The sequence below is a fragment of the Felis catus genome, chromosome B3 (assembly GCF_018350175.1).
Source record: "Felis catus isolate Fca126 chromosome B3, F.catus_Fca126_mat1.0, whole genome shotgun sequence".
In the NCBI taxonomy this organism is placed as follows: domain Eukaryota; kingdom Metazoa; phylum Chordata; class Mammalia; order Carnivora; family Felidae; genus Felis; species Felis catus.
This window is the reverse complement of record NC_058373.1, coordinates 104,245,443-104,256,438: the sequence shown is the minus strand read 5'-3', so window position 1 is coordinate 104,256,438 and position 10,996 is coordinate 104,245,443. Positions and strand designations below refer to the sequence as shown.

At 35.2% G+C, this 10,996-nt stretch overlaps 1 protein-coding gene across 13 annotated transcripts in view; it reads right to left on the bottom strand.

Annotated features, from left to right (window-relative positions):
* Window positions 1-10,996, bottom strand: part of AP5M1 (adaptor related protein complex 5 subunit mu 1) — a 44,460-nt gene that overhangs the window by 26,888 nt on the left and 6,576 nt on the right. For 10 of the 13 annotated variants that reach the window (XM_019833058.3, XM_003987682.6, XR_006599635.1 and 7 more), the window contains exons 3-7: window positions 8,541-8,768; window positions 6,363-6,502; window positions 5,536-5,621; window positions 5,047-5,165; window positions 1,825-1,921 (exon numbers count right to left, since the gene is read on the bottom strand). In XM_019833058.3, the coding sequence (XP_019688617.1) occupies window positions 1,825-1,921; window positions 5,047-5,165; window positions 5,536-5,621; window positions 6,363-6,502; window positions 8,541-8,768 (670 nt within the window). The remainder of the gene's footprint in view (window positions 1-1,824; window positions 1,922-5,046; window positions 5,166-5,535; window positions 5,622-6,362; window positions 6,503-8,540; window positions 8,769-10,996) is intronic. The other 3 variants (XM_023255719.2, XR_002743108.2, XR_002743109.2) reach the window with 1 other exon arrangement.

Below are 10,996 nucleotides of genomic sequence, written 5' to 3'. Positions count from 1 at the left end.
TTTCAGAACTAAGTTATATATTACAAAAATAGATTTTACTGTGAAGATGCACAAAGTGGTAGACTGTTCTGAAACTAACAGAGGAAGGAAATAAAAGACTGGTCATAATTATGCATTTAAAATGATCTTTTATTCAACATAGTAACATTAATTTATATTAAAATATAAATTAATTACATTAAGAAGCAGGTATATTATTGAAATGTCCCATCCTATATTATGTTCCCTGAGAATTACTACAATAATGTTAACATTAATAAGATACTTAGAGTATTTTAGACATTACTAATCTAAAGAGACAACATAGACAACCTAAAATATTGTCCCACAGACAGTCTAAAATTTTATGTTTGCATTCAGTATCCCATAGATAGAATCCAAAATATTTGTATTTAGACAAAACCACTGGTTTGTCTAACCTGATATATCTCATATTTTGCCCTCATTTAAAAAATGCATTATGAAGACTCTTTCATGTTTATGCATTTCTTTAAAATACAACCAAAAGAATGATGAATGAGAGAACAGAGAAATCCTAGGGAGATAAAGAAAATATGACTTATTCTGGTTACATTACATAGAATTTATTATTGCCATTCACAATTGCTTAGACTTCTATAGTTCTAAGTTCTGTAATTCTTTTGAAACTTTCAAGTACAAAGTCCTGGCTTATCCTACCTATTTTGGGGACTACAATCCTTAGTTTAAGAACTATATATCTGATTTTAATACCTTTATTCTTCTTAATACATGAGGTAAAGAGGTCTGCTTACATTTAACTAACTTAACCTCATTCTAGCTACTTTTCTGTTCTATGCTATTATAAATATTTGATCTGAATCAAATAATTCTGATTCATTTATAAATGAATCATCTTTTTGTCTCCCTGTATTTTCAAATACAGTATATATATTTATTTACAACCAACAAACTCACTGAAGGCTGGAAACTTTCTATTGCACTCCCATTTGTAAAATGCAGAGGATGCTAAATACTGCTCATTGACTACAGCATTTGCTAAAAATATTTAAAAATTTAAGTAATAATCATATCTAACACTTATTGAATCCATACTACAGGCTCTAAGCATCATGCTAAGTACTCGGTCAATATAATTTTATCAAAATCTCATAACAATCCTGAGGTAAACAGTACTATTATTTCCATTTTATGGATGAGGAAACTAAAGCTTTGAGAAGTTTACTAACTTGCCCAAAGTTACACTGGTAATAAATTGTCTGAACCAGACTCAAACCTTTGTCTGTCCAACACCAAAGCCCCTGGGGAAAACTTCTGAATCAAAGAGAATAACCATAGCAAAACAAATCCAACTTTATACTAAAGCTTGCCTCTATGCCAGTCCTTGCTCGTCCAGACCATTGTATAAACAAGAGAAGGCAGAGTGAAATGTAAAGTACACACACTGCTGGGGCGCTTGGGGGGCTCAGTCAGTTAAATGTCCGACTTCGGCTCAGGTCATGATCTCCTGGTTTGTGAGTTCCAGCCCCGCATCGGGCTCTGTGCTGGCAGCTCAGAGCCTGGAGCCTGCTTTGGACTCTGTGTCTCCCTCTCTATCTGCCCCTCCCCTTTTCATGTTCTGTCTCTGTCTCTGTCTCTCTCTCTCTCTCAAAAATAAATAAACATTAAAAAAAATTTAAAAAAGAAAACAAAAAAGTACATACACTATTACACAGGATAGGATCAGGTCAAAATTTTTACAAATTGGCATTATTCTCTAATCTATTTCTGTTAGATTTTATCTTAGGTAGTAATTGCATAGCACCATTTTATTCCCTCAAGTTAATCTGAATCTCTACAACTTACGTGTACTTATTTTTGGTTTTCCTGATGCAAAAACTTGAACTGAATGCTGATCCGCATAACAACCAGTGAGTGTATAATCTAAGATCCTAAAATGAAGCTAGAAAAAGAAGAGAAATATACCAAATTGAGATGATTATTTGGTAAAAGTGATGGCTACATTTTTTCCCTTGACACAATTTTAGGAATTTACTTCACACAGTTCTCAAAATAAAAATGTGTGTACACACATGTATGCATAAACATATACACTTTTTCCCCCTTTGCATTAAGACCATTTCTTTGTGAAGTTGTCATTAGGAAGTGCTTAATACACACCAGATGCTTCACTAATATGGACACTAATCTATACTGCAAAGCATCCTTATTTTATAAATGAGGCAATGAGGTTCAGAGATGAGAAAGATTAGCATCCCAGAATATAAGGAGCAGAGCTGGCATTTGAACTCAGACCCAAATGACAACAAAAGCTGGTGCTTCTTCCCCTAGGGTGTCTGGTGCCCTGTATGTCCTCTCTAGCTCTAAGGCTATCTTGCTGTGATATATTTCAGATCATAATCCTTTTACAGGCAGAAATGTATGTATACACTTTTCTAGCAAAACCCAACAATGCAATTACTAAAACTGAAACAGTTTATCTGGTGTTTGGAGGGAATGAGATGTTCTGCTTAATTTTCCAGAAAACTGAAATTTAATTTTTATAGAATTAAGCTTAGAAATCATCCTGTCTCTCACCTATAAAACCTTTCTAGAATGTAATCCATATTTCTGGAGTTAATTGATAATGTGGCATCATCGGTATAAATGCCAATTATTATATTGTAGAAAGGGCTGTTAGCACCTTCTCTGAAGGCATAGTGGTGGGGTGCCTGAGTCACAATGATATTCAGATGAACTATGAAAGGTATCTATGTCTTATGGAGGGAGCACCAGTCTCCTTTTGCTGTGGTTCTCATATCTGCTGCTCAAAGCTCCCAATTTTGTAATATCCTGATATCTTTTCTATGTTTTTTTTTCTTCTAGCTCCCATCCCTGCAATTTTCTCCCACTTCCTAAGTTTCTCCTTTTGATTGCCAAACTAACTGATCCACATACATAGAATGTGAATTTTCAAGTCTTCGAAGCAATTTTTTTCCTATTGCATCTCAAACTCTAACAGTAAAGGGCTTTTACTTGTTTGGTATAATTCTGGATGCTGGAAGTTATGCGAAGATTGATTTCCACATAACTAGATATTATAAAAATAAATCTGTTCAGTAAACACAAATATGTATTATGTTTATACATATAACTGAGTAGGGGATGAAAGATTATAACTGAGTAGGGGATGAAAATAAATTACAAAAGTCAGAATCCCTACGTTTGCAAGACCTACAATGTAGTGACATCCCACATTTTTTTCTGAAAACTATCTGGAAATAGGAATTTTTATAATAATCTCTGAAATAAAGCTTGTGGGCATAGGTGAAGTCAAGATGGAAAAAACAAATATCACTAGTGTACTTCAGACTTCATTACCATTTCCTCTAATTATCTTTATATATAGATTTCAATCTCTATTCTTTGATTTCTTTACCATTCTATTTAGATTTTCCTTACTTTTCTGATCATCCCTTCAATTCTTCTCACTGGTTCTTCTAAATCATTCTCTTATTTTCTCTTTTTCTGATCTTATTCATTTCCACTGCCTCAACTATTTTTTCCGCACAGATAACACCTAAGCCATTATAAACTGTTGAGCTCTCTCTTAAGACTCAAGCTTCAGGTTTTTAGCTGCCTACTGGACACTTATACTGAGATATGTTGCTATTACCAGCAACATACATGATATGAAACCCACTCTCTCCCAACTTTCTCCATATTAGTACTTTCTTCTAAATATATTCATCCTTCATCAAATATTTATGTGGTAGAGAATGAACTAGATGTTGCTGATAAAACAATGAATGTATGACACTCACATGGTCTCTGCCCTCTTGGACCTTCAAGTGTGATTTAAGCCACATTTTTCTTTTTTTAATCTTGGGCTTAAAACCATTTCTTGTTTCTATATTTAATTAGTGACGAATACTTTACCTTTATCACAGCTTGTCCAGCAGTCTCTCTTTCTGTGACCTTCAGCATCATTAACTTACTACCTTTCATCAGGAATACTAATATAGCTAAAAAATAGTTCCTCTCTCTCAAGTTTCATTATTTTTTTTCTACCTCCCTTTCACATCCATTCTAGATTGATCTTCTTAAAGTATTGTTTTCTGAAAGACCAACCACTCCCATATTCAAAAAAAGTACAACATTTTCTAACAAAAGAATAAAAGTTAGAATGCAAACCCTCCAAAGCTATAATCTAGCTTTGTGACCTAAATCACTTATCCAACCTTACGTGTTACTACTGTTTCTAGCACGGCCCCTAAGCATGCTTTGTTACCATTCATTCCTTTGATTAAGTCATTTATTTACCTATATAAATGTTCATCAATCTTCAAAGCTTCATTTTCATGTTTATCTGGGCCTCAGAGTTTTGCCTAAACTCCATCTCTACTGCAAAACTTTCCTTGACCACTTTGGTCAGAAGTGCTCACTGTTTCCTTCAAATACCAAAAGCAGTTAGCATTGATCAATTATTGACATGTATTGGTGGAAAATCCCAGAGGTCAAGGGCTACATCTTATATTTTTTGTATACAAATGTTGAATGTGATAATTAAGAGCTGGGTAGATAGAACTTGGTTTATTTGATGTGTTAAAGTTATAGTTAAGTGTTTCACCTTAAAATTTGTTACATATGAAGTGAAACAGAAAGTGACTAATACTAAGTAGAAATTGCACAAAAAAATCTTAAAAAGGACTTAGCGCAGACAAGAAGTTTCTCCAACAAAAAATGGCTAGAAAACATTAAAAATCAATTAGATGTATTTAAACTTTATTTATTTATTTATTTTTTAATTTTTTTTTCAACGTTTTTATTTATTTTGGGGACAGAGAGAGACAGAGCATGAACGGGGGAGGGGCAGAGAGAGAGGGAGACACAGAATCTGAAGCGGGCTCCAGGCTCCGAGCCATCAGCCCAGAGCCTGACGCGGGGCTCGAACTCACGGACCGCGAGATCGTGACCTGGCTGAAGTCGAACGCTTAACCGACTGCGCCACCCAGGCGCCCCTATGTATTTAAACTTTAAAAAGAAATGAAAGTTTTCTAATGTGGTGAGCCATATAAATATATTTACCTTTAAGTATGCTGTACCTCCAATGCAAATCTCATCAAATGACTGCTTCTCATGACTCTTGGCTCCAAAAGTTACAGTTCCAGAAAGATTAATTTCCATTGATTTGGGGAACTTCTGTCCTAAGAACACAAATGCACCAACTGACTATTTTATTTTATTATTTATTTATTTTTATTTAGAAAATTGGTTTAATGTTTATTTATTTTTGAAGGAGAGAGAGACAGAGTGTGAGCAGGGGAGGGGCTAAGAGCGAGGGAGACACAGAATTTGAAGCAGGCTCCATCCAGGCTCTCAACTGTCAGCACAGAGCTCTATGTGGGGCTCGAACTCACAAACTGTGAGATCATGACCTGGGCTGAAGTCAGATACTTAACTAATCACTGAGCCACCCAGGTGCCCCTACCAATCAACTATTTTAACTATTTAACAATTTTAACTATTTTATTCTACAACAAATGAATGAAAAAAAGTTAATAAATAGAAGCTTACCAATAATCCAGACCAATGAGCTTTTCTCTCGAAATACTTCAAGCTGGCCAAAACTCACTTTGTATTCCACATGTGTAATTGGACCCCTTTAAAAAAGAAAAGGACACAACTGAAAGAACAAGTGATCATAAATAGAAAAGTTTTAAGAGATCTAAGTCAAATCTTGCTAGTGTTATTTATTATAAGTATAACATACAAAGCAGATCTGTATTCAAGTTTGCAGAATAAAGTAGAACAAATAACGAATATTATACCTCAAAAAACACCAGAAACACAATAAACATTTTTGGTGATGATATGCATTTCATTATTAATTCTAAAAACAACTATAAAATCATATAGCATGTATTAATACAGTTATATAGATTGACATAGCATTAAAACTATGATTTTGGCATCCTGTGAAAAGAACTATACTGTAGAACAAATAAAAACAGAACTGATGACAATGTAATCTTATGATATGATTGGCTTAATTCACCAGGTAGCTGATAGTTGGGTTGACTTGTACGTACAGCACAGAGAAATTGCTAGAAATAAAGCCAGGAGTGAAATAATCCCTAAAGAAGCTACACTGCTTTTAAATTTATATTTACTAGCAAGTTTAGAGATTAAACTAGGTTAATCTCTTAAACAATGTCTTAAACAAGTCTCTTAAAGAGATTATTTATATGACTAAGTTTTGATTCAGAATCAGGATTCATTTGAATAAAATAAAATTTTTAGATCTTAAAAATAAGGTAAAAAACAAAGACAAATAATTTATTGTAGTGCAGTGGGAATGTACTAAGAAAGGCAGAAATCATTGCATCACATTTTATTCCTACCTGTTATAAAAAGGTATATGAGCTTCACAGAACTCAAAATTATTTTTCACACTTTCATGAAGTTTTAAATTAACTGTTATTTTTACTTGTATTTCTTCCTCTTTCATTTGATAAAAACCCAAAATCGGTGGAACAGGGACCTGGAAACAAACATAAACAAATTTTTGTATAATTGCTAGGTTAATGGATCTAAAATACCAATGATTGAGAAAAAGGCCTTGCAGTAGTTATTATATACAGATTACTCCAAATTGTTTTGATAATAGATGATGGAGCTCTATTTGTTCTAAAGGTAGGAATTTTTCCTATTTCCAGTGATAAGAAAGGTGCCTTACAAGGTATGCAATACATCATTTTTCCTCTTACTCATCCAGCTTCCCCTCCTCCAGGTTCTCTATGACCTGCAACATAAGACATGCACTAGACATATTGCTCACTGATGCCTCCTCACAGCTCCTGCTGTCCTATGACAGCAGGACTTACCCACCCTTTGGCTCAGCAGTAGCTTACTCAGTTGATTGCCAATAACCAATTGGAGGAGAAACTATCTGTAGGCTGGAGTGAGCCAATCATTCTTCTAGTATATTTAAAGTAATAAGTAGACTCTATTTATGTAGTATAACTTAGAGCTATAGGTCATGTGGAAGCAGAGAAATCAAGTTGGAAGAGGAAACTGAGAAGCAGAGATGAGACAGACAGTGTAGACCTTGGTACAGAGTGACTTTAATTTTCATTTTCTGGTTCTATTCCTAGTACAGGCTAGGTATGCTTTTTATCCTTGAATGACAAGATTGCTTCTTGCATTATCAAAATAAATTCCTTTTATGTAAGCTAGCTTGAGTAGGGTTTTTTTTTTTTTTTTTTGGTTGCCTCTACCTTCTTTTTTTAAATTTTTTTTATTTTATTTTTTATTTTTTTAAATTTATATCCAAATTAGTTAGCATATAGTGCAACAATGATTTCAGGAGTAGATTCCTTAGTGCCCCTTACCCGTTTAGCCCATCCCCCCTCCTACACCTCCTCCAGTAGCCCTCAGTTTGTTCCCCATATTTATGAGTCTCTTCTGTTTTGTCCCCCTCCCTGTTTTTATATTGTTTCCCTTCCCTTATGTTCATCTGTTTTATCTCATAAAGTCCTCATATGAGTGAAGTCATATGATTTTTGTCTTTCTCTGACTAATTTCACTTAGCGTTACCTTCCAGTTCCATCCATGTAGTTGCAAATGGCAAGATTTCATTCTTTTTGATTGCCAAGTAATACTCCATTGTCTATATATACCACATCTTCTTTATCCATTCATCCATCGATGGACATTTGGGCTCTTCCCATACTTTGGCTATTGTTGATAGTGCTGCTATGAACATTGGGGTGTATGTGTCCCTTCGAAACAGCACACCTGTTTCCTGTGGATAAATGCCTAGTAGTGCAATTGCTTGTTGTAGGTAGGGTAGTTGTAGGGTAGTTCTATTTTTAGTTTTTTGAGGAACCTCCATACTGTTTTCCAGAGTGGCTGCACGAGCTTGCATTCCCAGAGTAGGTTTTTTTTAATCTACTGATTCACAATTAGGACAAGAGACAAATGGTATAGTAAAAAGAAGGTTAGGTTTTAGAGTGTGGAAAGTGTGGGTTCAAATGTAAGCTCTGTTATTTACCAGTTATATGACCCTGGGCATGTCATTTAACTTCTCTGAGACTCTCTTCATCTGTAAAATGGGGCTAGTAATACCTACGTTAAAGGTTTTAAAAGTACTGGAGAAAACACATGTAACATGGCTAGGACAGTGTCTGACACAGCAGTTATTCAATAAGCAACCTTTAAAAATAGTATTATGTATTTGTAACAACAGTTGCCTGAGATTACAGGTATTTTATGTTCATGATTCAAACCATGACCACATCATAGTAGGATCTACCTTATGTTCATGGAATCCTTATTAGGAAGCATTAAAAAAAAAAAAATAACTCCCATGACTTTGAAAACAATTCAGTGCTGTAACAGACACCAGAGAAAAGAGGCATCCTATTCAAAGAACTGAATCTTAATCTTCATTCATCAATTATTATCTGGTAAATAAATAACCAAAAGTTCTCACGTGGGCCAAAAGTATGAATGATTTGTTTACAATGATTCATAAACATGAAGATTGGCAAAGTCTCAACTTTGCCAAGATTGCTTACCTGGGAAGTATAGTAGCATAAGTTAAATGACTCTAAGGGAGGTGTGAGTGGAAATTTGTAAGGTCCGCTAAATGCAGAATCATCCATTGCATCAATGCTACTAGAAGTCAGAATGGCAGAATCAAGAGAAGTCACACAAGGATGAACTAGAATATCCTGAAGTGGAGACCCATTGGTGGGGAGACTCAAGCTGATGGTAACATTTGGCATGATTCCTTCTAAGTCACACTGCAATGAAAACAGAAACAGATATTACCAAGATCTTAGAAGCATACGTCTTCTGGGTGAGGCTTTTCTGAGTTTATCTAAGTCATTTCTCACAGCTTAACTCACTTTTCAAGGTATTGCTCTTGCTTTCTGTGTTCTGGTTAGTCGTTCTATCATACTCAGATTCCAAGCCAGAGACTAGGAGAGACTTCCTAAAGGCCTGTAAACCCTTGAAAAGCTATTTTAAGTCCCTAGATTTGCTTTCCTCTAATCAATCCACCCTCCAGAGCTATCTTAACAAAACAGAACTTTAAATATATTGTATCCATGCTCAAGGTGTTTCAATAGTTCCCCCTCAGTTTTGCATTACTTTTAAGTCTTTCATCGTTTGGCTCCCAATCTACCTCTTTCATCATTTTCTACCCTGAAGCTGGGAAGCCAGTGTTTTGGGAAGGTTATGGAAGCCAGATATGACAGCTTCACAGACCTCTCCCTGAGCTCCTGCTTTAAGGCTGTGCTGGCCAGATGTAGCACTTTGCAGTCCTTTCCATGAATTTCTTCAAGGCCGTTAACATGGTGGCATCTCCTGCAAATTCTAACTTCTCCAGACCACAGTCATCAGTGACTATTTCTGGAAGGCTGCAGCCAGAAGATCAGAAACTTTTATTCTCTCAACTCCTCTTCCATCTGGTATGAGCTTCACAGAATTCAAAATCATTTTTCACACTTTCATGATGTTTTAAATTAACTATTATTTTCAGTAAGCCCTAAATCCTATATTAAATACCTTTACTCCCCTAAAACTTGTAATTTTTTTTTTTTTTGAGAGAGAGCGTGAGTACATGTGAGGGAGTGCAAGCAGGGGAGGTACAGAAGGAGAGGGAGAGAATCTTAAGCAAGCTCCACGCTCAACGTGGAGCATGATGTAGGGCTTGATCTCAGGACTGTGAGATCACGACCTAAGCTGAAATCAAGAGTTGGATGCTTAATTGAATGAGCCACCTAGGTACCCCTAATGGCTCTTTTTCTGACCCAACCAGAATGATACACCTTACCTATATGTTCATGGTAATCAGGTTCTTCCTTTCTATCTCAACTCTAACTTGACATTTCCCTCTATTAAAGCGCCCAATTAAAACTAGCCAATTGGGCCATAAAGGCTTATTGATATGTTTTATTTGGCTAGATATGAACAAGTATTTTAAGAGTCAGTAGAACCCAGCAGGTATAATGCTCAGCTTCAAATGCAAGCAGCTAGTTCTACTATCATCTACATAGTCTGCATCATGCAATAACTGCCCACCCCCATAGGTATTTGTGTCCTGTTTGTTTCTCTCTTGAAGCTTTAAGTTCTTTGAAAGCAAAAATTGTTCTATCTTTCTTTGTATTTCTAGTGCCTAGCACATTGCTATGTATAAGAGACACTCAAAAAATGCTTACTGATTAGGTATCTTTTTCTAGTTGTGGACCCCACCTTTGTTTTCCATTCTAGTATGACATGCTTCACTTTTTTATGCTTTTATCTACTGCTTGACATATGTGTGAATTCAAGAATACATCTGCTATACAATGTAAGCACTTAGAGAGCAGGCAGGCATTATGAACAGTACCACATATAATCAGTACCTCATAAAGGTCTTTTGGTAACAGTTACAATAATGTCTCTCACATTTGGAAAAAAAAATGCCTAATAATCTTACCACAAAACTTAAATATTTTAGTGTTTTGACTTTTAAACCATCTGCTACTTCACTCTCTATATGTGAACTAGCAGGAACCAAAAAAAAAAAAAAAAAAGTTTTTTTTGATATTTATTGAGATAATAAAATGAGCAAATATTAATAGCAAATACTATTACAATGTTTAAATATTCAGTTTGTGCTTATTAAATTAGTCTAATATCCTAACAATCTAATATTCTTTTTTTTTTTATTTTTTTAAATGTTTATTTTTGAGAGAGAGAGAGACAGAGCACAAGCAGGGGAGGGGCAGAGAGAGATGGAGACAGAATCTGAAGCAGACTCCAGGCTCTGAGCTGTCAGCACAGAGTCCGTTGCAGGGCTTGAACTCACAGGTAGTGAGATCATGACCTGAGTTGAAGTCTGATGCTTAACTGACTGAGCCACCCAGGCACCCCCTAACAGTCTAATATTCTTAAAGGGATCGGAAAATTGCAACCACTACGAAAACCACCAATGGATTATCTGCCACCTAGTCATTTAAAATATCAGATCATCAGTCTTTTACTA